The following is a 27784-nucleotide window of genomic DNA, read 5'->3' as shown; positions in this document are numbered from 1 at the left end:
CAGGTAGTCATTTTACCACAGAGTCATATGAGAAAATTAGACAGTTTGAGTTCTTAATAGGGCATATGTGTCAAGGGAAGATGAAAGCACATGATTAAGAGCATCTATTTTGTCAACAAGGGTGTCAGAAAAGGAGATGCAGAGTAGGGAGGAAGTAACAGAATTTGCAAATTTGGGCTGATCAATAGAAGCCCAGTTGCGGTAATTTACAGATCGGGACAGGGAGGTCTTGAAAACAGTTATTCCAGATTGAAAAGAATTGCTAGGTGGTCAGACAGCCCTAAGCCAAGAGAAAAGCAGTCAGACAAAAGAGTGGTTGTCAATCATAAGGTCCAGGGTGTTTTCTTTGATATGCTTGGGGACGTAAACAAATTGGAGTTAGTTTAAAGCATCCCAGCAAAGTCAAAAAATCTTCAGCTAATCTCCAAGGATAAGGATTATCTTAAAACTAAAGGCAAAAAAAGAAAGCAAGTCAGCAAATTCACTTAAGAAAGCTTTACAAGACTTGGGTGGTCGAAAAATAGCAGCAATAACATGGGAGGGGGAGCACAAACCTTGAGAACAAGGCATTTAAATAAAGAGAGAGTGTGCATTAACAGGATAAATTGTGGAGCAAGCTGTAAATGACAATTTTACCTCCACCATTACCTCCACCTCCCGAGAGATGTGAAAGGTCAAACAATCCATACCCCAGAAGGGTAAGTTGTTTGAAAAGGATGCCATCAATTAGTTTGTGCCAGGTTTTAGTTAAGCACAGAAAGTCCAAATTATTATCTGCAATAAAATCTCATATGTAGTGACTTGCTACTATATTAGCGGAGCAAGTGTTTAGGAGCACTGATCTGGACTTTCTTGGAGGATCCATGGGAATGAGTGGGAGTGGAGTCAAGGCATCTCAAGTCTTTGAAGGTTGTCATTAGTGTGGGATGGTCTTGCAGTCTTGCGCTAATAAACAGGGATCAAAACAGCATACTTGAAGGGAGTAGACAGTGTCTTGTTCCATGGTGCCTGTATCTCTTTGGTTGTAAATTCCCAATATTCCAACAGAGATCATATGCATCTTTAGCCAGGAAATAGTTCTGTGTTAGTTGCAGTGCAGTGTACCTGAGCAACATGACTGAGGGATCCAGGTACAGTAGAGAAAAAATGTTAAGATATTCACACTGCAGTGCAACCAAAGAGGTCCCGAGCAGTTCAAGAAAAGAGGTCCAGTGATCCAGGAAAGATTTAGAGGTGAGTCAGCAGCAAGCTGGGGCAGATGGTGAAACAGGGAGCAGTCACTTGTAGAGAAACAATCCCATAAATCCAAGAAATCAAAGAACTCAATCCAGAGAACCTAAAAATCTAAAAATCAATTCTAGTAATTTAGAATTTGAATTTCAGAGTTTGAAATCAGAATTCAGGAGAAAAAGTTTAAAACGTTTAAAAGAAAAAAATTGTAATTGGTGTCAGGAGTGGTTGCAAAATGTGCCAACGTTCCCTTCACAACCGGGAGGAAAGCTAGGAGAGCTCCTTCCACCTCAGAGGACAGGTGCATGACTTCACTGCTTTTGTCAATCTGCGTTTTATTTAATGCATAGGAAGTTATTTATTATATGCTTATATTTTCTTTCAATTACTTTTTATTAAAAAGCAGAGTTCAGCAAGTAACAATAGGATATATAACATTATCCAAATGCACAGAACAGTAGGACAGCTACCAATCATAGCTCAAGATTACACCAGTTGAATGATTGACAATGTTTACATATTGTTATTCTACTATGAATTGGAATAAGTCGTATGATTTTGATCATAATATGAAAGTAACAGTAATGCCGCGTACACACGGTCGGACTTTTCGTCTACAAAAGTCCAACGGACGCTGACGGACTAAAGCTGGCTGGTAATCCGATCGTGTGTGGGCTTCTCCGGACTTTCAACTGACTTTTTCAGCCTCAAATCCGACGGACTTTAGATTTGAAACATGCTTCAAATCTTTCCGACGGACTCGAGTCCGGTCGAAAAATCCGCTCGTCTGTATGCTAGTCTGACGGACAAAAACCCACGCTAGGGCAGCTATTGGCTACTGGCTATCAACTTCCTTATTTTAGTCCGGTGTACGTCATCACGTAAGAATTCGACGGACTTTTGTGTGATCGTGTGTAGGCAAGTCTGTTCGTTAGAAAGTCCGCCGCAAGTCCGTCGAAAGTCCGTCGAAAGTCTGTCGGACAGGCTGTCGGACTTTTGTAGCTGAAAAGTCCGACCGTGTGTACGCCCCATAAGGTTTAGGAGGGAGGATATTTCCTGCAATTGCTGCTAACAAGGAGAATGTTGAGTTCCAGAAGCTCCTCACAGATGTACATTCCCACATTAAGTGGAATAAAGTACCTTTGGAACCGCAGTCCCTCCAACAAAGGCTAGAAGCATCTTTAAAAATGTGTGATAGTCTTACCGGTGTTAAATAACTCCTATGTAATAGTTTCAGGGCTAAATCCCAGTGGTTCGTGCAATGGGAGTGTTTATAGTTAGACTGTATAGCCTTATTCCATTCAGATAGAGCATACGTTGCATTAAGATCCTTTTCCCAGTTTGTCATACTTGAGGTTTTGGTATACCTATAATTATTTTGCAGTATTTGATAAAACCAGGAAAGGCCTTTAGGCTTGTGAAATGAAGTGGTCAAGTATTCCCATATGTCTGGTTGTATAGTGCAATAGGAATCTGGGTTCTTAATATGGTAATGGTGTAATTGGATGTCTGCATAAGATTGAGTAGTAGGGCGTTTCGATAGTAGCTGTTTATATGTGGTTTCTTTTGTTAAGGATCCTCTATTCACTTTTAAGGAGGGGATAAGGTATTAGTAAACTCCCAGTGTGAGGTCTTTCCTGTGTAAAGGCTTACTGTGGTTGGTTTGTTCATGTAGAGCTCAACAGGCAGAGAGCGTAGCATCGATGGAAGGGAATTTGGGGTAGAATAATGGTTTCTGAGTTAATGCTGCTAATAAAAGTGAGGTCAGATGTCTTTGTGAGACTATTGCTCTTTCTATTTGTACCCATAATTTATCAGTCTCTTGATCAAACCATGACTTCACCTGGTCCAGCAATGCTGCATGGTAATATTTGCTTAAACTGGGAAACCCTGCTCCCCCTCTTTGTCTTTGCTTTGGTAGTATATGGTATGAAAGCTTTGTTATTTTACCAGCCCATATAAATTTCCAAAGCATTTTTTCAACTGTGGTCAAAAAAGATTCGGGCAAAAGTATAGGTATAGTGCGAAAGCAGTAGATTTTTGGCAATAATGTGATTTTTAAGGCAGCTATTTTCCCTATATAAAAGCTGAATTTTAACTACTGGTCAATCTGGGATAATGACACAAAGTCAAAATATCGGCGCTAAATGTTTGTGCACAAGGAGTATTAAATCTCATAAAGTGATATGTGATTCAAAATTTACAAATGAAAGTATAACTGACATGTACTAAAATATAATAAATGCTAGAGCATTAAATTGACAAATAACACTAAACACCCTGTGACAAGTGAAGTGATATGATGTGACTAGTGAAGCCACAAAAGAACAAAAAAATATTACACAAAATATAGAAAAATAAAGTTCATAAAATACTGAAGAGGATCTATAGTCGATGTGAAGATCTCTTAATCCATTCACCACACCAATGTGTCTGTGATTCCACTCCCCTAAAGAAACGCACTCACCGAATTCCAATGCCTACATTCTCATGTTAGGCTAAAACGCATTTAAACCACATGGATAGGGTTTTAGAGCAAGCATCCAAACTCCAGCTGTGCATCTCATATAATCTTTCTAATCCAGAGCCAGAGGACCCCGCAGCTTTAGATGTGACTGTCAGTGCAGGAGGAGGCGGAGAACAGGGAGATATTTTTCTTAACCAGGTAAGTTCGTGGGAAGAGATACGTTCTAGGTCATTTTTAATTGTGTATAATAGGGTAGGGTAGTTATTTTCATATGTGGTGTTAGTGGGAAAGGAAAGAGTAATCCCTAGGTACTGAAGATTTTTGGCAACCCATTAAAATGGAAATTACCTTCAGTGAGAAGCTGGATGCTTTCTCCACAGTGGGACAACCCATATTAGACTCTGCTCTTTAGGACATGCTTATAACACTACGCGGAGCATTGCAGCAGGACATGTCAAATTTCATGAAACATACAAACAGAGAAATTGCTGCCATAGGGGACAGAGTTGATATCATAGAGAATAAACTGAATGACTATGCACTAGCACATAATGAGGTAGTTGATGCCCATGATGACGTCGCGGAAGAAATCCGCAACATGAAAATCAAAATGGCGGGCATTGAGGTCCGTTCCCGCAGGAACAATGTCAAATTTAGAGGCATCCCTGAAATGATCACCCCGACAATGCAGAAAATGATCTCTGAACTGCTGCCAACAACCAAAACACACAAATTGGCCATAGACAGAGTTCACCGCCTACCGAAGCCATCTTATTTACCGGAACGAGTACCAAGAGATGTAATAGCCAAAATCCGATTGAATAGAAATATATGTGGCGCTACCCCACTTATGCAATAACCAATAATCCTAAGGTAAGTGATAACTAAATAAAGGAACAAAATGATCAACAATACTAGCACAATGATGAAATGTAGACACTGACAGTGCTAACATAAAACAAGGCAGTGAAGTGAATAAAATCCTAAAGTGCAATGTGCATAAAAATGAAGACCATATGAACATAACAAGAAATGTAGCAAAAATGTGTGAACTATTACATAGTGAAGTATCCAAAACTGTAGATAAAGTATAAAAAAGCCAAAATTAAAATCCAAAGACGCATGAGATGCGACTTAATATCGGCATCCAGAATCTTCTAAAGATAGAAGTGCAAGTGCAATAGTAAGCATAAATAGCAGTGTGCAACAATAATAGCACAATGATGAAAAATAAACACTGACAGTGCTAACGTGCAACAAAGCAGTGAGGTGTATCAAATCCTAAAGTGCAATATGCATAAATAAGAAGACCATTTATACATATCAAGAGGTGTAGCAAAACTCATTGAACTACTACATAATGAAATAACCAAAAATAATAATATAATACAAATGAAAATCAAAAGTGCAATCCAAAATCGCATAAAGTGCGACTAAATAGCGACATCCAAAAACTGCTACAGATGAAAGTGCAAGTGCAATGATAAGCATAAATAGCGGTGTGCAACGGAGGTGATAACTGCTGCTACATGAACTGCGAAGAGGATGTCCAAAATGGAAACAGTTCAAAGTTGCATGTAGTGCCATTCCCGATGTCAGCCCAGTGCAATCTTCTACAGGTGATGCAAAAGTGTGAGTGCCTGATATCTAATAGATAGGTCCAATCTTGTTCTAGGGGTGCAGCAATAGTTTCCCCAGCCTCTCACCTGAAGTTGCGGCCCCCAATGGGCCGAATCGAGCATATACCGACAGGCGGTGGGATGATATCCTGGGGATCAGCTTCCAGTAATTGCCACAGCCCTCGGGGAACACAGATACACCAGCCGCAGCAGACACTCTCTAAAGACGTCCTCGGATGTTCTCAAAAGGATGGTGGAGAAAGAAGAGATGGCTCCATAGTGCAGTAAATTCAAGGATTTTATTTTAAAATAAAGTAGCAACTTACAACAAGAATCGATGTGTTCCTCAATAAAAGCAAGGGCTTCTGGGTTCGGCAGTACCCGGAAGCAGCGGCACCTGACTTGGTTATTGCATAAGTGGGGTAGTGCCACATATATTTCTATTTAATCATCCTTTGAGTTATGTGGGTACACTTTCCTATGTAGGCGGCTTCCCCTTGTTATATTGGTGAGTTTGGTCTCTTGCGCATTAGTTATATTTTCTGAATAGCCAAAATCCACTACTTCCACATTAAGGACCAGCTCATGCACTTCTCCAGCAAACGCAGCTCTCTACCAGAACCATATTCAGGAATATCACTATACATAGACCTCTCACAGGCCACCATTCAAGCTCGCAAAAACCTTATCACCATTACCAAGATTCCGTGAAACAATATTATTCTCTACAAATGGAAATTTCCGACTACGCTTTCCATTGATAGAAACAACAAAACTTTGATCGTATCCACTCTGGATGAAGGTCTGGAACTGATGAAATCCTGGGGACTCCTTACCCAAGAGGATGAGGATATCACAGACATGCCGACGAACACCTGAACCTTTCAGCTTAAAGCTGTATCCTAATTCTACATCCATACAAGGTCACGGCTTCAATGCTACAATGGAATTAACATTGAACATACTAAGATCCTGTTCGGTTATAACCTGTTTCCCCCGTGGATCCGTGTGCAGGATTCTTCTGTACTCTACAAGTTGCTTTTCATAGGCGAAAAAAGGCCTACAACAATGCAAGTATCCTGTTTGTTTCCCTTTGTTTCATGTTTTTCTGTTCTGGTTACCACATTTACCATTTCATTCATCAGCAACATGTAAACCTTGAAGATAAAGCTTTAATCAGCACTCTAATTATCTTTAATGGGACATAAGTTTTTATCTTTGAATGCCAAAGGCCTCAACAGCCCCTATAAGAGAAGAGCATTATGGAAAGAAGCAGAACACCAACAATGTGATGTGCTATGTGTGCAAGAATCTCATTTCCTGGTTACAAAACTTCCCAAGTGCACCCATAAACACTTCCCATATGTTTATCAAGCCAATTTTAGAGAAAAAAAAGAGAGGTGTTGTAATAGCCTTACGGGACTTGATATCCTTTACATTACACACTTCAATGATGGACACGGAAGGTAGATACATAATACTAGTGGCAGAATTAAATGGAGTCCTTTATACAATAGTGAACATCTATGCTCCCCACAGGCACCAAATACAGTTTCTTAAGAGAACCTTAGCCAAAGCCCGCTCTATACAAAAAAGCCAATTGTTAATCTGTGGGGACTTCAATATCCTGATGGACCTGGAAATGGACACTATTTCCACGAATCCCACAAAGAAAGTTGGACTCAAACAATACCTACTACAAGAAGATCTCCACGACCCATGGCGCTACCGTAACACATCGGAGAGGGACTACACATTTTTCACAAATCACCATAAAACCTATTCAAGAATTGACTGTTTCATAATGTCACAGATCAGCTGCGGAGCTGATCTGTGTCTCACCTTTACTGCTGTAGCCCGGCTGGCACCTGTTGTTCCACTAGCTTGTGTTCTGCTCTGTGCACTCTGCAGCTATGGGTGTCGTCAGCCACACCTGTTGCCTAATATATGATTCCTTCCTGCTACTTCCTGTCCAGCCCCTCATGTGCTTCCCTATTTAAATCCCTTTCAAACCAGCTACTGGTTGCTTGAGCAACATTTGTTTCGGAGCTCCCTTTGTGTAAACCTGCCTTAAACCTGACCTCTCATGAACTGATCTCTTGTGTACCGACTCGGCCTGTACTGATTACATTGTATGCAGCCCACCCTGACCTTGGCTCGCTATCCGGCTCTCCTTTTGCTTCATCCATCCGTCCTTGTCTGACAGTGTCTCCTGGTACTTCTCTAGCGAGTAGGGTGAACCCGGGGGTCTTGACCTGGGGTCAGCACTCGGCTGGCCCTTAGACTCCACGCCCTGGGGGATCCCGTGTCACCTGCTCGCCTGTGGGCTCACTGTAAGTAGTACCGTGACACATAACTGATAAAAATCTTCTCCACAGGCTAATTGAAGCGAAAATTTACAATATTACATGGTCCAACCATGCACCTATCTCTCTGGAAATTTCAGAGCTGTACAGGTAAAAATTTGCCATTATGGCGGAACATCACGTATATTTTGTCACATCCTACATATGCCGAAGAGTTGAGGACAAAGTTGGAGGAGTTCTTTTTCTTTAATTTGGAGTCCTTCAGCAGTGTATTCAACCATTGGTGTACCCACAAGGCTTTTGCCAGGGGGGTGCTGATCCAGATGGCCTCTCTAGAGATGAAAAAAAAAGAAACTTACGTGTCTCCACCCTACTGGCTGAAATAGACTTACACGAAACCCAACATAAAAAATCACCCCGGAGTACTCTGCTGTCTAAACTCACGCTCCTCAGAGAGGAACTTAGAACAGTTCTAATATCCGAACATGATAAATATATCAAAGGACTTAAATTAATGAATTACTCACAACATAACAAAGCAGGGAAAAAATGGCACTACTACTCAAACAAAAGAAAGCCAGGGAAAAAATTACCCAACTTCAGCATCGTAAAACAAACAAAAAAGTCCTTGACCCCTCTGAGATAGCCCAAACATTCAGGGAATATTATGCCTCACTGTATAACCTAAAAGAGGATACTGACACCCCCCAACCCGATACAGCGGTCATATCTAATTTTCTAAGCAAACTAGACCTACCGGTGCTGGACAACACCTCTATAAACCTCCTAAATCGCCTTATAGCATTAAAAGAAATCCTAGATGTAATTGCCTCCCTTCCATTGGGTAAATCACCGGGAATGGATGGACTGTCATCGGAATACTACAAAGCCCTTAACCCAGTTCTAGGCCCTTACATGGTTAATCTCTACAACCAAGCAGTTTCAGCGGGGCATTTTCCAAAAGAAATGTTAGAAGCAGTTATTGTGGCCCTACTTAAACCTGAAAAAGAGCCTAACCATCCTCAGTACTTCAGACTAATCTCGCTTCTAAACTGGGACTTAAAAATATACTCCAAACTGTTAGCAAACAGACTAATAAGATTAACACCACTCCTTTTAGGTCCAGAACAAGTGGATTTCATGAGGGGGAGACAAGCTCCTGATGGTACAATGAGGATGATCAACCCAATACATCACGCTGAGGTCTGTTGAGTGTCTTCTCTGCTCCTTGCATTGGATGCTGAGAAGGCATTTGACAGAGTCCATTGGAAATACCTCTCACAGGTACTGACTAAATTTGGGGTGTCTGGGACAATGCACATTGCTATTATGCCTCTATATCATAATCCCTCGGTGAGGGTATATATTGACAGTGTCCTGTCTGGGTCATTCAACCTTTCGAATGGCATGAGGCAGGGATGGATGCCCCCTATCCCCTATCATATTCTCCCTGGCTATAGAACCCTTTGCTGAGGCCATCAGGTCTGATTCCCGTATCCAGGGTTTAAGAGTGGGACAAGCTGAACACAAAATAGGTCTATTTGCAGACGACATTATTCTATCTCTATTGGCACCCTACAGTACCCTACAGAGAGTTTAACAATTGATAGAAGAATTTGGGAGAGTCTCTTACTATAAGGTCAACTCCAACAAATGTCAGATTCTCGCCATGGGACTATCTCAAAAACAAATCAATTTACTGAAAAACAAATTTCCATATAAATGGGGATCTAAATCTATAGCATATCTAGGAATCCAACTTTCTTATCCAGTTAATTTACTCTACAAAGCTAATTTTCCCACCCTGTTGTCTACTGTCACTGAAGATCTAAGTCGAATAGGGAAAACTCAACTTTCTTGGGTAGGAAGATCAGCCGCCTTCAAAATTCAAATTCTCCCAAAGATATTATACTTATTTTGAACACTCCCTATCCATATCCCTCAACCTAATGGGCTACTATAATGCGTCCTTGCCAGACCAAGTTAAACATTGGATCCATAAGACAGATAACAAATTATGGGTCAATATGGAACAAAGTTTTATGAAACACCAGGAATTCCTAGGGATATTAGCAGCATCCCTCATGTCCCCATTAATTGCCTCCAAGGTGTCTCATCCAATAATTAGAGCCACTTTAATAGCCTGGGTCACCCTAGTCACTAATACAGCCCAAGTAGGAAGTACCCATAAACTAGATATCCCGACTAAAACATACAGTATGAATGGCTCATTAGTGACTTTGACGCGAGAGACTGCCATAAAAGGGGTGTGAACTTCCTACAAAACCTACATCAAAGTGAGCTACCTATTGATGCATATAGGTCAAATTAGACATTTTCACGAGGTTACCAGATGCAAAGAATACATAGAAATCCCAAACCCGATCTGGGAATTCTTACAGGAGAAATCAAAAACAACAATCAAAATCAAAAACAAAACCAAATTTAAAAACAACAATCCGTGGGATCTCCTTCTTTTATAACTCCTTGATGGGTCCAACACTAATGACCAAAACTCCCGACATGCTCAAATGGGAAACAGATCTAGCGAAAGAATTCTCTCTGCAACAATGGTTAAAAGCCATACACCTGAGCTTCAGTACATCCTCCTGTGTTGATCACTGGGAAAACCTTTCAAAAAATCTACCACAGGTGGTACATGACCCCTTATAGGTTGTCAAAAATATTTCACGATTCCACAAACAAATGTTGGAGTGGATGTAACCAAATAGAGAATTTGTACCATGTGTTGTGGAACTGTCCTCACATTAATGCCCCGTACACATGGTTGGATTTTCCGATGGAAAATGTCCGATCGGAGCGTGTTGTCGGAAATTCCGACCGTGTGTGGGCTCCATCGAACATTTTCTATCGGAAAACACACAAAGTTTGAGAGCAGGCTATAAAATTTTCCGACAACAAAATCCGATCGCGTCAATTCCGACTATGTATGGCCTGTTCCAACGCACAAAGTGCCACGCATGCTCAGAAGAAATTCCGACATGGAACAGCTCGGTCTGGTAAACTTAGCGTTCGCAATGGATACAGCACTTTCATCACGGTGCAATGTAAAAAATGGTTTACTCCAGCGCACTCTCTTCTTCTTTATAACGTGAGAAGAATTAAGTAGTTTTGCTGCTCATATTCACACACACTTCTCACAAACTTCTTTCTTTATTATTTATCGGGATTCCCTTAATATATTTTGATTTGTCACATCTGACAAAAATATGTTTGTGTTGTGGTTTTTTTTTTTTTTTTTAAAGGCAGATTTATATTTTATTATAGGTTTGTATTTTTTCAGTTTTTAGTTTTTTTAGTTTTACTCCAGAATATTTTTGTGTGTGTTTTGTGTGTCAAGTTACCACAACCCCATTATTATCTTGTATTATTTAATCTCAAGGAGATTGTTTGGTGTTGGTGTCCCTTGTTAATTTCACATTGTACTTTAGAAATGTACCTGAATCCTCACAAACAAACTGTCCTTTTAGAAGGAAAATACACATAGGCAAGTATAATTGAAACCAAAAATCCTTTATTAAGGGATCAGAACCAAACAAAGAGGGATAAATGCTGGATAAACAGGAGAAATTAGCGAAGCCTTGGACCCCCAGGGCAGACATCAATTCTTGAACATCAAAATTGGTGGCCTGAGGAGTCCATATGTAAGGGAGTGCAGTCTGGTCCAGAAGTCCCAGAGATCCGGAAAGCAGCAGATGACATCTGTGTCCCCAGGCTGTGGTACCACAAGAGGCTGCCTCTTTTGGCCAACCAGACTGAACCCAGGGTCATCACTTTCTGGTCTTCCTTCCACGCTTCCTTCCTGGCTGTGGCTCTGCTGTTGGAGATGTGGCAGGAGGAGGAGTAGGACCTGGAGGAGAAGGAGAAGGAGGAGGAGGACCTGGAGGAGGAGGAGGACCATGTGTGAGGTCACAAAGGTGGGTATCAGATGTTATTTGGGCCCTCAACCCCTTATTGAGAGCCTCCAAAATTAATGACTCACACATGAGTTGTTGGCCCTCCTCCATCCGCTGCATTTTACAGGCAATTATGCCAGCAAAGTCCTCCTCCACCGTCCACAGTGTGTGGTGCTCCCAGGGCCTCTGTAGCCTTCCAAAAGAGGCCTATGGCAGCCTCCTCTAGGGTACTCCTCTTCCTGCCACTTTCTCTTTGCAGGTGGGTGGGAGGGACCTGGATATCAGGCAGCCTGCTCGCACCGGCCACCTCCTGGCTGAGACTTCCCTGTGTATGAAAAAGGGACATGGTTTAATGTTTTGCATCATCAATCACAATCCTAAATTAGTACTCCAAACTAACATCTAGTTAACATCATTGATTGGACAACCTGAAATATTTAGAGGAATGCTATACCTGGCTCAATCTGGGCTCCTCCACATGTTGCTGCCTGGAAGGCCCAGGTTGGGCGTCAGAAGCCTCAGCTGGGGGGGAAGGAAGCGTGAAAGGAAGACTGGAGAGTGATGGCCTGGGTTCAGTCTGGCCTGCCAGAAAATGCAGCCTGTCATAGTACCACATCCTGGGGACATAGATGTCATCTGCTGCTCCGGATCTCTGCGAATCCTGGACTTTCTGGCGCTCCCTTACATATGTGCTCCTCAGGCCACCAATTAGGATCTTCAAATATGTGATGTCTGCCGTGGGGATCACCTGCTTCACAATTTCCAACAATTGATCCAGCGCTGCCTTCCTCTTTGTTTGGTTCCTATAATGTGGGTGGTTGATCTCCCACAGACAAGGCAGCTCCCTGAACATGTCAATGAAGATTGCCATGAAGTCTGTATCATTCAAGATGTCCATTTTAACTGCAAGACACAACACAAGACAAACCCTAATGTCAGGCAAAACTCTCCTAATCTTGTTACAATATAGGCCTCAATCTAGAAGCAGTATAGGCCCAAGTTTGTCTCTTACCTTCGTTATTACCTCCAATGCTCCTTCCTCCGCTCACAGATCGTACGTAATATGCATGCGTGTTACGCTTTATATGTGTGTAATTCCGCCCGCCCCTGACATTCTTTCTAGTCTATTCCCTGCCCCTTTTCGTTCGGCGTAGTGGGTGAAGAGCACATGGCGGAGTCAGGAGGAGGAGGAGGAGGAAAGCCCGAATCCGGAAACGTCCCGATCCAGAAGGAGATTTAAGGCCACAAATATGTCCTTTGGGGAGATATTGGAGATGGTGGACATCCTGAAGAAGGCCGACTATGATGGAAAGTATAGACCTTACCCCAACCCCAATATCAGAAAGGCCAAGATCATGGCGAAAGTGGTCAAGAGTCTGCACCGGAATTTTGGGGTATGTCGATCGAAAGATCAGCTCAGGAAGCGGTGGTCGGACCTGAAATTAAGTGGGCACAAGCAGTACAGAAAGATCCGGAGAGTGCTGCAAAAAAGTAAGTAGTTGTGCTGCGTTCCTATTCTTTTTGTCTTTATTACGTTCGTGCTGCTCCATATGCTTTTCCTAAGTGTTGTACAGTTTAAAATGGCAAATTTAATGTTCATGGGCCCATTATTCGTTCGTATCAAACATTTTTCTTTCAGCCTATAAAACACCATTGTTTAGGCCATATGCATTTGCCAACATTTTTTAGGGCCTACTTGTATGAAAAATATTTGGTTGTGTAGATGGGTTTGTTACTAGAATGAAATGCAAACTAGATTCTGTGTAAGGAGAGGACACTCAGCAGCTGTTTTCACATCTGGACGCTGGAGCACTAGTGTGGGACACAAGAACACCCTTTTTATTAGGGGGCCCACACATGTGCTCCAGTGTATACTATAGGGGTGTCTCCATCTGTGAAGCTTGTACAAAACAGGTAAAGTATTGAAGCTTGACAACGGACAATAAAAAGGCTACATCTTGGAACTCTGCCAAAATAGACAATTGTACCCCACTTCCAAGCAATGTTTCATCTTTATATTTCGGCCATCAAATATCTGTGTGCTAATTATACCATTTTTGTTTTACATAGGGGAGAAAAGACTCGGAGGGCAACCCTCATCCAAGGAGACCAGAGACCCCCCACCTCGGGAAGAAGGGGACATACCTCCAACCCAAGCTGAGCAGGAGGAGGAAGAAGATGTGGTGGAAATTGTCACCACAACAGGTGAGTGTCTGCGACCACAGGCTCAGGTAAGAGATGGATGCCGGCAGATTTTTGATACCTGTTTATGTTTGGTTTCTCTCTTTTTAGGTGATCGTGATGTTGTGGATCAAGATCCTTTCACATCAGAAAGTGCCCAGATCCTGATCGGGGAGATCATGGGGTGTAATTTAGAATTGGAAAACCTCAAGAAAAAAATCAATGATGTTATTCAAAAAAATAATAACATCATTGATGTTTTGGGGTGAATTTAAAACCCTGCAAAATCACTTTGTTTTTTTGTACGCTACAATCTTAAAAATGTTTTAGCGATGTTTAGAAAAGCCAAATTTGGAGGATGCACACAGTGTGCCAACATGTGCTATCTGCCATCACGGGAGATCAATGGACGCGTTTTGGGGGTGCAACACCTTCCTCAATAATAAAGTGTGAGGAAGGGGTTGCTCCCCCAAAACACGTCCCTTGATCTCCCGTGATGGCAGCTAGCACATGTTGACATTCGTAAATTGGTGTGCATCTTCAAAATTTGGCTTTTCAAGGGATGACTTCACCCCATCTGAACGCAATATCAAACACAGTTCCTAAATACTCATGTCTGATATTGCCTTCAAGTTTTACCATATGTGAACTTTGTAAGTTCAAGATTTTTGTCTTTCTCGTTGGTTTTACCCATGCCTGTTTTATCTTAAATGGACATTTCTATTTTTGATAATGCCACCCCAAAAATTGTTATACAACAAACATGTTGGTTTGTTTTAAAAACCTTTTCTAAATGCACATGTGATTGTGCAGGTATTAAAAAGATTGTTAATCAAGATTGTGTGGATTATTGTCTCAACGCTACAACACTTTTGTGGTCATGTAATTGCTATTTTCTGTGAAAATGGGGGTTATTTCCTAAAGGCAAATCCTCTTTGCACTACAAGTGCAGTTTCAGTGCAGTTTCAAGTGCACTTGTAGTGCAAAGTGTCTACGCCTTTAGTAAATAACACCCAACCGTGCTTTGTATAAGGTTACACAATCATGCCATTTTCCGGACTCCCCACATTGCTGTCAGGGTCAGCTAAAACAAACACAAGCAGTAAATGTCACCAAAGATTAGCTTTTTTTTTTTTATTTGATAAAGGCTTCAAAAATTGTCTGGCACATTGATGGCCCCCCTACCCGCAAAGAACTCAAGATATCTTAACCGGACATCACAGGCACTCAGGGAGGGCAAGCCAGGACGGCCACTTTTAAGCGCCGTCAGGGTTGTTTCATGTAGAATTCTGGCCTCAGGCCCAATTGAGCCAGCATAGTTGGCAGAATGTTGGCATAAAAAGTTATGTAGAACACAGCTCGCCAGGATTAAATGTTTAAGTTTATACTCCGCCATATGGATGGGTGTCAGAAATAGGCAGAACCGGCTGGCCATGATTCCAAATGTGTTCTCCACCACTCTTCTGGTTCTGGCCAGCCGGTAGTTAAAAACCCTCTGTTCCGGGGTGAGGGTCCTCATCGGGAATGGCCGCATAAGATGGTCCCCCAGCGCAAATGCTTCATCTGCAACGAAGACGAATGTAAGTCCTTCCACATTGTCTTCTGGAGGTGGCAAGTCCAAGCTGCCATTCTGGAGATGCCTGTAAAACTCAGTCTGGGTGATGACTCCACCATCGGACATCCTTCCCCACGTCCACATACAAGAAGTCATAATTAGCCGACATCACCGCCAACATCACAATACTATTGAACCCCTTGTAATTATAATAGTATGACCTCGAGTTGGGTGTTGGGACGATGTGGACGTGTTTCCCATCAATTGCCCCTTCGCAGTTAGGAAAGTCCCACTGCTGGGCAAAGTGGGAGGCCACAGTCTGCCATTCCTGTGGCGTGGAAGGAATCTGTTGAGGAAAACAAAAAAAATTTGTATTTTTGCACATAAACATGGCAAGCAGATTAGACACAAACATTCTTGGCCAACATCCAGATAACATTTATTAAGGGGAATTTTACAACACCAAAGTATAAGGTACACCTATCATATTCCCCCTCCCCCCCTCATGGGCCATTTCTAACATTATAGGGGGGGGATCTTGGACAGGTAACCCCCTCCACTTCATTGAGAGACGAATGCCTAAATACAGGGTATTACTTGGAACAGCCCCTCCTTAGTTACACTATTGGCAGCCCACTGGACAGGTAAGAAGTGTCATAATACAAAGATATAAATACACACTGTACACATTTGAGCACATTTGGACATTCTGCTATTACCTATCAAGATAATAATAGGATACAAAAACTTTCAACAGTACCATTTGAAAGTATACAGGGAGGCCCTTGCACTACATGCTTTGGGTAATTCATCCATACATCTGACCACAAAAGAGATGGGTATAGTGTGTATGGGTTTGGCAAAGTCAGCATATAGATGATTGAGGATAGATAGAGAATTGGGATCAGCTGACTTAGCAGTTGGGGGGAGGGAGGGTTAATAAAAATGATTTGGGGACACCACAAAAAAATGCCTCTGGCACTCTGCCTGAATTTAAAGCACAAATCACATTTCAAAACATTTTAGGGGGTGTTTGGGGTAAAACACTACTATGGAGCTGATAAAATACATTGTTAAGTGACTACATGAGGTGAATATAAGGCCTGTAGACCATGCTGGGGAGGTTAGTGAAGGCAAATATGTATGAAGGACAAAAAAAATAATTACAGAAAAATCCAGCATGCATGAGGACAAAGGGGACATTCACAGCATATTCCAATCATGGTAATTAGGGAATGAGGAAAGAAATACTTTACATTAGCAAACATTATATACAATAAAATGTGATATTAAAGGATAAAAAACTTACCTTCATATACTCCTTCTGCAGGACCTGGATGATGGCAGAACAGGTCTCTGGGATAATGATGCCTGTTGAGAACTTCAAGTCCTGCAGACTTCTCCCCGTCGCCAAGTACCGCAGGGTAGCGACGAGCCTCTGCTCCGCAGTGATAGTTTGCCTCATGCAGGTATCCTGCCTGCTTATATAGGGGGTCAGCAAAGCTAGAAGACGGTGAAATACGGGGTCCGTCATCCTGAGAAAGTTCCTGAAATCATCAGGATTATTCTCACGGATCTCACGGAGCAAAGGCATATGACAGAACTGGTCACGCTGAAGCAACCAATTCTTGGTCCATGAACTCCTCCCCACCCTGTTCATGGACTGGACTTGTGTCAAGGTCAGGACCCCAACACCAAGCCCCCGCACAGCACGAACTCTACGAGGAGTACGTATACACAACATGGCTAGAAAAATGTCGGCTGCTCAGAACAAAGTAACAGAACGCACTGAAGAACAGCAAGGCCTGTGAAGAGCGACCTGAAAAACAGTAACGAACGAACAAGAACACAATGACTAATTAAAGTCACGTGGAACTTGCTTGCACGCACTGAAGAGCAGATACAAACCCACAAGCACAAACTGAACGGCAGAAAACGATCTGAAAGCCACAAGTCTTAAAAAGCGCGAATCGTCTCTCACCAAACTTTTACTAACACGAGATTAGCAAAAGGAGCCCAAAGCATGCCGCGCTTGGTTCTGAACTGGCCTTTTCTAGTTTCGTCGTACGTGCTTGACGTCACCGCGTTGTTGGCGATTGGAAATTCCGACAACTTTGTGCGACCGTGTGTACGCAAAACAAGTTTGAGCCAACATCCGTCGGAAAAAATCCTAGGATTTTGTTGTCGGAATGCCCGATCAATGTCCGATCGTGTGTACGGGGCATTAAACCTTTTGGGAAAACATATCCAATGTTATCAGTGAAATTACGGGGCATTACACACCATTGACTCTGGCACTGGCCCTCCTAAATAGGGATGAGCTGAACACCCCCCTGTTCGGTTTGCACCAGAACATGCGAACAGGAAAAAAGTTCGTTCGAACACGCGAACACCGTTAAAGTCTATGGGACATGAACATGAATAATCAAAAGTGCTAATTTTAAAGGCTTATATGCAAGTTATTGTCATAAAAAGTGTTTGGGGACCTGGGTCCTGCCCCAGGGGACATGGATCAATGCATAAAAAAAAGTTTTAAAAATGGCCATTTTTTTGGGAGCAGTGATTTTAATAATGCTTAAAGTCAAACAATAAAAGTGTAATATCCCTTTAAATTTCGTAGCTGGGGGGTGTCTATAGTATGCCTGTAAAGGGGCGCATGTTTCCCGTGTTTAGAACAGCCTGACAGCAAAATGACATTTCGAAGGAAAAAAGCCATTTGAAACTACTCGCAGCTATTGCATTGCTGGTCCGACAATACACATAGAATTTCATTGATAAAAACGGCATGGGAATTCCCCACAGGGGAACCCCGAACCAAAATTTAAAAAAAAATGACGTGGGGGTCCCCCTAAATTCCATACCAGACCCTTCAGGTCTGGTATGGATTTTAAGGGGAACCCCGTGCCAAAAAAAAAAAAAAGGCGTGGGGTCCCCCAAAAATCCATACCAGACCCTTATCCAAGCACGCAACCTGGCAGGCTGCAGGAAAAGAGGGGGGACGAGAGAGCGCCCCCCCTCCTGAACCGTACCAGGCCACATGCCCTCAACATTGGGAGGGTGCTTTGGGGTAGCCCCCCAAAACACCTTGTCCCCATGTTGATGAGGACAAGGGCCTCATCCCCACAACCCAGGCCGGTGGTTGTGGGGGTCTGCGGGTGGGGGGCTTATCGGAATCTGGAAGCCCCCTTTAACAAGGGGACCCCCAGATCCCGGCCCCCCCCTGTGTGAAATGATAAGGGATACCCCTACCATTTCACTAAAAAACTGTCAAAAATATTAAAAATGACAAGAGACAGTTTTTGACAATTCCTTTATTTAAATGCTTCTTCTTTCTTCTATCTTCCTTCATCTTCTTCTTCTTCTGGTTCTTCTGGCTCTTCTGGTTCTTCCTCCGGCGTTCTCGTCCAGCATCTCCTCCGCGGTGTCTTCTATCTTCTTCTCCTCTGGCCGCTCCGCACCCATGGCATGGGGGGAGGCTCCCGCTCTTCTCTTCATCTTCTTCTCTTCTTCATCTTCTTCTTCATCTTCTTCTTTTCTTCTCTTCTTCTCTTCTTCATCTTCTTCTCCGGGCCGCTCCGCATCCATGCTGGAATAGAGGGAGGCTCCCGCTGTGTGACGGTGTCTCCTCGTCTGACGGTTCTTAAATAACGGGGGACAGGGCCACCCGGTGACCCCGCCCCCCTCTGACGCACGGTGACTTGACGGGACTTCCCTGTGACGTCACGGGGAATGCCACAGGGAAGTCCCATCATGTCCTGTGCGTCAGAGGGGGCGGGGTCACAGGGTGGCCCCGCCCCCCGTTATTTAAGAACCGTCAGACGAGGAGACACCGTCACACAGCGGGAGCCTCCCTCCATGCCAGCATGGATGCGGAGCGGCCCGGAGAAGAAAATGAAGAAGAGAAGAAGAGAAGAAGATGAAGAAGATGAAGAAGAAGAGAAGAAGATGAAGAGAAGAGCGGGAGCCTCCCCCCATGCTATGGGTGCGGAGCGGCCCAAGGAGAAGAAGATAGAAGATGCTGCGGAGGAGATGCTGGACGAGAACGCTGGAGGAAGAACCAGAAGAGCCAGAAGAACCAGAAGAAGAAGAAGATGAAGGAAGATAGAAGAAAGAAGAAAGAAGAAGTTTTTAAATAAAGGAATTGTCAAAAACTGTCTCTTGTCATTTTTAACATTTTTGACAGTTTTTTAGTGAAATGGTAGGTGTACTTTTGTACCCCCTTACCATTTCACACAGGGGGGGCGGGACCTGGGGGTTCCCTTGTTAAAGGGGACTTCCAGATTCCGATAAGCCCCCCCGCCCGCAGACCCCCACAACCACCAGCCAGGGTTGTGGGGATGAGGCCCTTGTCCTCATCAACATGGGGACAAGGTGTTTTGGGGGGCTACCCCAAAGCACCCTCCCAATGTTGAGGGCATGTGGCCTGGTACGGTTCAGGAGGGGGGGCCGCTCTCTCGTCCCCCCCTCTTTTCCTGCAGCCTGCCAGGTTGCGTGCTCGGAGAAGGGTCTGGTATGGATTTTTGGGGGGACCCACGCCGTTTTTTTTGGCGTGGGGTTCCCCTTAAAATCCTTACCAGACCTGCAGGGTCTGGTATGGAATTTAGGGGGACCCCCACGTCATTTTTTTTTTTTAATTTTGGTTCGGGGTTCCCCTGTGGGGAATTCCCATGCCGTTTTTATCAATGAACTTCTATGTGTATTGTCGGACCGGCAATGCAATAGCCACGAGTAGTTTTAAATGGCTTTTTTCCTTCGAAATGTCATTTTGCTGTCAAACTGTTCTAAACACGGGAAACATGCGCCCCTTTACAGGCATACTATAGAAACCCCCCAGCTACGAAATTTAAAGGGATATTACACTTTTATTGTTTGACTTTAAGCATTATTAAAATCACTGCTCCTGAAAAAACAGACGTTTTTAAAACTTTTTTTTGCATTGATCCATGTCCCCTGGGGCAGGACCCAGGTCCCCAAACACTTTTTATGACAATAACTTGCATATAAGCCTTTAAAATTAGCACTTTTGATTTCTCCCATAGACTTTTAAAGGGTGTTCCGCGGCATTCGAATTTGCCGCGAACACCCCAAATTGTTCGCTGTTCGGCAAACTTGCGAACAGTCAATGTTCGAGTCGAGCATAAGTTCGACTTGAACTCGAAGCTCATCCCTACTTCTGAATATAGGGCTAGATACTTATCCCCTTACAGTTAAGACAGTAATAGCCCATATTCTATTTGCAGCTAGAACAGCCTTAGCTAGTAAATGAAAAACCTCGACCCTTCCTACGATGAGAGAACTAACCACAAGGGTTAATACACAATGCCAATATGAAAAATTATTGGCGTTCAAAAAACTCAAAGCGCATCACTTTATAACATAAATACAGTAGTAAAAAAGTCCAGCAATCAAAAACTGTATCATAAATAGTAAAAACAGTGCTAAAATAAAAGCCACAAAAGAACGTGTCACAGTAAGTGGCCAAAACACAGAGGGCCCTCTGTAGAAGTCCTTGATGATGAAACTGGTCAGGGCGTGGCCTACACGACGATCCGGAAGTGACACTTGCGCTCCACTGTCTACTACAACCCACCAGGAAGATAGTGTGGTGTCTGCAGAGAAACACATATCCCATCCTGGACGGCTAGACATGGTGACAGCGCCCTCTGGGCTTACATATTTGCTTGTTTCAATATGTTACAATGTACGTAGTTAGGATTAAGGGGAACACTGCTGTATAGGGGATTTTCACCTGAATAAACAGGATTATGCTATGTTGGTGTTACTCTTGTGTTTTATGAAATATATGGAGCCCCTTTACCAGTGAATCCTGCTGATTATGAGGACTTACTATTGAAGTGGATGTTGAATACCTTACTCAATGCGCTTTTAATAGTGGCTTCTGGTGAGTTTGACCCCCTGGGGGAGTGTGCATCACGTGGTGGAACATGTCTTCTTTCTGGTGAAAGGTGCACGCTCGGATATCAGTGATTCTACACCTATAAAAACCTTGAACTGTCTTCATCATTACCTTCTACATAGAGACTTATTTGTGTTTTGGCCACTTACTGTGACACTTTCTTTTGTGGCTTTTATTTTAGCGCTGTTTTTAGTATTTATGATCCAGTGTTTGATTGCTGGACTTTTTTACTACTGTATTTATGCCATTTTTTCCTTTTTAAACAGCTGATTTCTACTTTTGAATATTTATTTTTTAATACTGCACATATAATTGTGGGATTTAATATTCTTAAGTGTTTATTTTACACTGCACATAGAACCGTAGGATTGATCTGGCGCTGAGCATGTGTATTATAGGCCTCATTTTACACATCTATCTCTGCATCACTTTATAAGATCTTGGCAAGCTTGGTTACCCTATCCAGAGGAGGCTACAGATCTCAAACTATAACATTGGTATACTATACCATAAAATGATTACTGTGGTATCTGCATAAAATGCTGGTAACTATATTTTTCTTTACCCACTCTTTTGTTATAGTTTCAACTGCCCTCAGTTTACCCCAATTTTGTTTAAGCAATGTTCTGAGTTTCAATATTCATGACATTTCTGAGAACCATATGTACTAGGGTAATGGTATCCGCATATTCATATAACCCCCCTCACAGTATGATCCCGTTAGGGTAACTGCATTCATCTATTACCAAGGGGGATACCGAACTAGAAGTGCCCCAAGATGGGTTATGCCTCTAAATGTCATGCGTACATGTGACAGTTTTTAGTTTATTGTTAATAACTTTGAGATATGTACAAAGAATCTATGCTTGTGATTCCTTTTTTGTCTTGTCCTGTTTGTATCTGACTGTAAACTCAAATAAATACATTTGAAAGAAAATGGAAATTTCAGTTTTAATTAGTTTAGATTTGGGGTGGGCAAATGTATAGGAAGAATAGAGGATTTGGTAACGTTAAGCATATAGTACGACACAGACCCAAAGTGGTGCAATAATCGTTATATCCTATCTAGGGAGGTGACTGGTGAAGTTCGGGTCAATACCACATTGTCCGCAAATAGGCCAATTTTGTGGTCCATGTCAGCTACTCAGATGCCCTTGATGAGGGTATCCATCCTAATCTTTTACGCCAGAGGATCCATCACCAGTGAGAAAATCAATGGGGATAGAGGGCACCCCTGACAAGTACCATTAGTAATGTAGAATTTATCTGACATAGCATTAGAAGTGTATACACACGCGGTCAGCACAGTATACAGTGCAGAAATCGCTGAGTAAATAGGTCCTGTCAAACCAAACTTGTGTGTCGCTTTCAGGTACCCCCAGTGAACCCGATCAAACGCTTTTTCAGCATCTAGCATCAGGAACACTGTGGGCACCTTACGAGTTTCTGCATTTTTGATAAGATTGTACAATCTACAGGTGTCAGGTTTTTTCCCTGGTTTTGGAAGGCCACTATAACTGCTTGGAGCATCTCTTCAAGAAAGGAGGTGGAGGAGATTGCCTTATTGAAAAGTTTGCACATGTATGGCACTAGTATGTTCTTGAAGGCCTTGTAGTACTCGGCCGAGAAGCCATCTGCCCCTGGTGATTTATTGAGAGGTAGTGAATGAATAGCGTGGCAAATTTCTTTGTCTGAGATGTCAGAGTTTAAAGACTGCAACATATCAGCATCTATGGATGGGAGTTTAATAAATTGAAGGAAGTTAGTGATATCTATATCAGTGGGTTGGGGTGTTGAGGGATCTGACTTTAAGTTATATAGTTGTTTATAGTATTTGCAGAATGCGTTGGTGGTGTACGGGTTTGGCTGTGTTGGGATCAATTATATGAGAAAGTTTAGTTTTGTGCTGTTTCCTGCGGATATAAGCAGCTAAAAAATTGCCAGCTCCATTCCCCTGTGTGTAGTGCGTTGCTTTGAGTCTCTGCAGATATGTCTGGTAAACAGAGACTAAATGCATACAAATGTCCTGTCTGATTTTGAACAGTGCAGATTGTACAAGAGGGGTAGGGTTGGATTTGTGCTGCATTTCAAGGGATTTGAGTTTAGTTAGAAGTGTAGTCAATGTCTGTAGTTTCCGCCTCTTTTCCCTTGATGCTGCCTGGAGTAACAAACCTCTGCTATATGCTTTGTGGGCACACCACAAATGGAAGCTAGTAGTTTCTGGTACAACATTGCATAGGAAAAAATCATTGATCTGATCATGCAGTCGGTCCCGGTATTTTGGGTTATTCAGAGTAGCCGTGTTGTTGCGCCACAGATGCACCGGTGCCGCATTATCACTTTCTTTGATAGTCAGCGAAACTGGTGCATGATCAGACCATGTGATTGAATGAATGTTGGCAGATATAACATTTTGAAAAAGTGGTAATTCAGAAACAAATAAATCTATTCTTGAATACAATTTGTGAGGAACTGAATAATAAGTGAAATCTTTTCCCCCAGAACTGACACAGTGCCACATATTGTATAGGTCGGAAGAATGTAGAAAGGGCTGAAGTTCACTCTGTGCAGAATGCTGGGGAGTGGAGCAGTCCATTTGCTTATCGGGTACGCAGTTAAAATCCCCACAGTACAGCAGAAAGCCTTTCTTAAACTTATCTACTTTTCTTTTTAGGGAATGTAGAAAGGATAGTTGTCCATAATTGGGAGGTTGACCAAGGTGTATGTGACATTGTTCAGTTTGCAGATAAGTATGAGAAACCTCCCCGCTTTGTCCTTGATAATGTCATGGAGGCGGAAAGCAACAGCATGACTAATAGCGATTAACACTCCATGCTTTTTCTTAGGGCCAGAGGCTGTGAATATCTGGGGGAATAGTTTGTTTGTGTACAGGGGCTGTTTGTGTTGTGCAAAATTAGTTTCCTGTATGCACAAGATATCTCCTTTCAGGGATTTTGCCTCTTGCCACATGGTCCTTCATTTAAACGGGCTGTTGAGACCATGAGCGTTTATGGACACAAATTTAGGAACCATTTTTCAGTAAAAGGGAAATGCTGTGTGGGAGTAACATAAAGATTAGTGGCGGGTGCTCATAGACATGGGTACCTGTAGATGGTGATCTGAAGTTCTTAGAGTAGATGTAAGGAGGTTCATGCAGTAGCGTGCAGTTATGAGTAGATTGCAGAGGGATGTCATCAAGTTTTCCATCGTAGACTGTAGGTGATGAAAAATAAAAAGGTAAAATAGTAACGTCATTAACAAAACAACAAAAGTAACATAAAAAAGTGAGGAAATAAACCTCAATGCGCGAAGAGTTTTGCATAAGAGTAACTGGGAGTATAGCTCCAAACATCCAGCTTTAACCCTTGCACGTGTTAAACAGTAGACCTATATGGGTCTGAGATTTTAAAGTTCTGAGAGTGGGCTCAGGTTGCATCTACTTTTCTCCATTCTGGTGAGAGGTGCCCAGGATTAATGGTTGTTTGTTCGGCCTCCTCATCTCGTGGTAGTAGGCCCCATTTTTTGGTGAGTTGGAGTCCCTCTTCCAAAGATTAAATAGGTGCGACCGTCTTTCACTACGAGTAGTTTGGTTGGGAATCCCCATGAGTATGCAAGGTGGTTGTTTCGCAGCAATTTAGTAAGTGGCACTAATTTTTTGCGTGCCATCATAGTATGTTGGGATAGGTCAGCATATATGGCGATTCCTGAATATGGAGTAGGTAGCAGAGAATGTTGTCTCTCAAACTGCATCAGGACGTCCTTCAGATGAAAAAAATGTATGCAGGCTATGACGTCTCACGGGATTTTGTCTGGAAGGTGTTGTGGCTTAAGCAATCTGTGGGCCCGATCTATGATCTATAATAATTTCACCAACTGGTGTATCAGGGAGTAAGTCAATTATCAGTTGCTGCGCATATTGCCTGAGATCAGAAGGAGGCACAGATTCCACCACTCGGCGGAGTTTGACATTGTTTCTGCGGGACCTGTCACCCAGGTCCGCCATTTTGCTTTTCAGTACCTCAGTTTCTTCATCTTTATCATTGTGCATATCAACTAGTTCATTGTGGGCCAATGCAATTTCTGCCATCTTGTTTTCAACATGGCTGACATGGTCCCCCACTTTAGCTATATCAGACTTCATTTGTGAGACACATTCCATCAGATCCTTGTGCATAGATCCCCGCAGGGATGCCAGCATCTCTTTCACAGTGGTGTCACTAAGGGGTTTCCCAGTAGTTGGGAAATCATGAATCTGTTCAAAAAATTTATTTTAGCAGAGACCCTACAGAATAAAACGGCGACCGTTGCAATATTTTATGTTACACGGTATTTTTGCAGCGGTCTTTCAAACTTTTTGGGAAAAAAGACACTTTCATGAATTAAAAAAAAAACAATAAAGTTAGCCCAATTGTTTTGTATATTGTGAAAGAGTGAGTAAGTAGATACTTAACATGTCATGCTTTGAAATTGCGCACACTCGTGGAATGGCAACAAAACGGTACCTCAAAATCTCCATAGGTGACGTTTTAAGGATTACCAGGTTAGAGTTATAGAGGGGGGTCTTTTGTTAGAATTATTGCTCTTACTCTGACGATCGTGGCGATACCTCACATATGTGATTTGAACACCCTTTACATTTGCAGGTGCGACTTACATATGCATTTTCTTTGCTGCACGAGCCAACCGCTGGCTCTAACAAATGGTAGCGGGGTGATGCCGGTATAACCCCTTCAAGCCATGAATGCAAATTTGTGTATGGTCGTCACGAAGGGGTCAACCAGTTCATGCATAAACATTTTCTTCTAATCCCCTATCCTTAAAGTGGTTTTAAAGGCAAAAAAGTTTTTACCTTAATGCATTTAAATTGTAGCACCCCTCCCCCAGCCTCTGCGCAAAACACTTACCTGCATTCATTCTCGATCCAGCACTGTCCCATCTGCAGCAGCTCTTCCCACTTTTCCCTCTATCCCAGGCTTGGCTGAGAGCGGCAGAATCCATTGGCTCCTGCTGTTATCAGTCAAATCCTGTTAGTCACACTGTGTCAATAAATGCACACAGCCCAGCTCAGAAGTGAGCCTACACATCTGCCCCCATAGCAAGTGGTTTGTTAAGGGGGGCAGATGGGGAAGAGGAAGAACAGACAGCACCTGCAGGGACCCCAAAAGGACAGAATTGCACACAGCAGGTAAGTATGACATGTTTGTTTTTTTTTGTTTTTTTAAAGGAGTGAACCTTACAACACCTTTAACCTCCACCAGACAATTATGAGGAACATCTTTAACTGCTTTAGCAAAATTCAACTATATCACATTAATTTGTAGGATTTCCTACAAAAATGTACTCCCTCATAAAAAAAAAATATGTTATTTAGATACAACAGATCTTTGAAAAACCTCTGCTAATTTTCAGTCATTAGATTGCTTTACTTCAGAATAACTGTAAAAAAATACACATACTAAAAGATAAAAGGTACCTATAAACATGACTGAATGAATGGGCCATCAGACCACAGTAAAATGCCTTTTACTACAGTATTAAGCATAAGCTAGTCATGGTCATGATATAATATACTGAGCTCATTAGTAAGCTACAGTTAAATGTTCTCCGTTCAGATTGGGTCTAGACTAGGGATGAGCCGAACACCCCCCGGTTCGGTTCGCACCAGAACCCGCGAACGGACCGAAAGTTCGCACGAACGTTAGAACCCCATTGACGTCTATGGGACTCGAACGTTCGAAATCAAAAGTGCTCATTTTAAAGGCTAATTTGCATGGTATTGTCCTAAAAAGGGTTTGGGGACCCGGGTCCTACCCCAGGGGACATGTATCAATGCAAAAAAAAGTTTTAAAAACGGCCGTTTTTTCGGGAGCAGTGATTTTAATGATGCTTAAAGTAAAAAAAAAAAAGTGAAATATTCCTTTAAATATCGTACCTGGGGGGTGTCTATAGTATGCCTGTAAAGTGACGCGTGTTTCCCATGTTTAGAACAGTCCCTGCACCAAATGTCATTTTTAAAGGAAAAAATCTCATTTAAAACTGCTTGCGGGTTTAATGTCATGTCGGGTCATGGCAATATGGATGAAAATCAGTGAGACAAACGGCATGGGTACCCCCCAGTCCATTACCAGTCCCTTTGGGTCTTGTATGGATATTAAGGGGAACCCCGCACCCAAATTAAAATAAGGAAAGGTGTGGGGCCACCAGGCCCTATATACTCTGAACAGCAGTATACAGGCGGTGCAAACAAGACAGGGACTGTAGGTTTGTTGTTAAGTAGAATCTGTTTGTAATTTTGAACATTTTTAACGTGTTTAGCTCCAGCCAAAAAATCTTTTCTAAGCTTTTTGGAAAACATAGGGAAGGGTTATCACCCCTGTGACATTTGTTTTGCTGTCTTTCCTCCTCTTCAGAAGATTTCACCTCACTTTTTTGTCCCAATGAAAAATGTTTTTTGAAAATTTGGGTTTTTTTGTGGAACAAGGATTGGAAAGCATCGGTGGAAAGGAGAACTTGTTTTCCCATATTAACTCTTACAGGAGAGAATTTCCCTTCCTAGGGGTAGATTTCATCTCACTTCCTGTTGTCTCCTTCC

The 27784-nt window shown here is 42.5% G+C and overlaps 1 protein-coding gene across 4 annotated transcripts in view; it reads right to left on the bottom strand.

Moving 5' to 3' along the window:
* NPSR1 (neuropeptide S receptor 1) overlaps positions 1 to 27784 on the bottom strand; it is an 818655-nt gene that overhangs the window by 249312 nt on the left and 541559 nt on the right. For 2 of the 4 annotated variants that reach the window (XM_073630480.1, XM_073630482.1), the window contains exon 7: positions 24298 to 24405. The exons of the other annotated variants lie outside the window; for them this stretch is intronic. In XM_073630480.1, coding sequence (XP_073486581.1) covers positions 24298 to 24405 — 108 coding nt within the window. The remainder of the gene's footprint in view (positions 1 to 24297; positions 24406 to 27784) is intronic. 4 annotated transcript variants of the gene reach the window in all.

The sequence above is a fragment of the Aquarana catesbeiana genome, linkage group LG05, assembly GCF_042186555.1.
Source record: "Aquarana catesbeiana isolate 2022-GZ linkage group LG05, ASM4218655v1, whole genome shotgun sequence".
NCBI lineage: Eukaryota > Metazoa > Chordata > Amphibia > Anura > Ranidae > Aquarana > Aquarana catesbeiana.
Note: the sequence above shows the minus strand (reverse complement) of the source record. Positions and strands in the feature narration are given on the sequence as shown.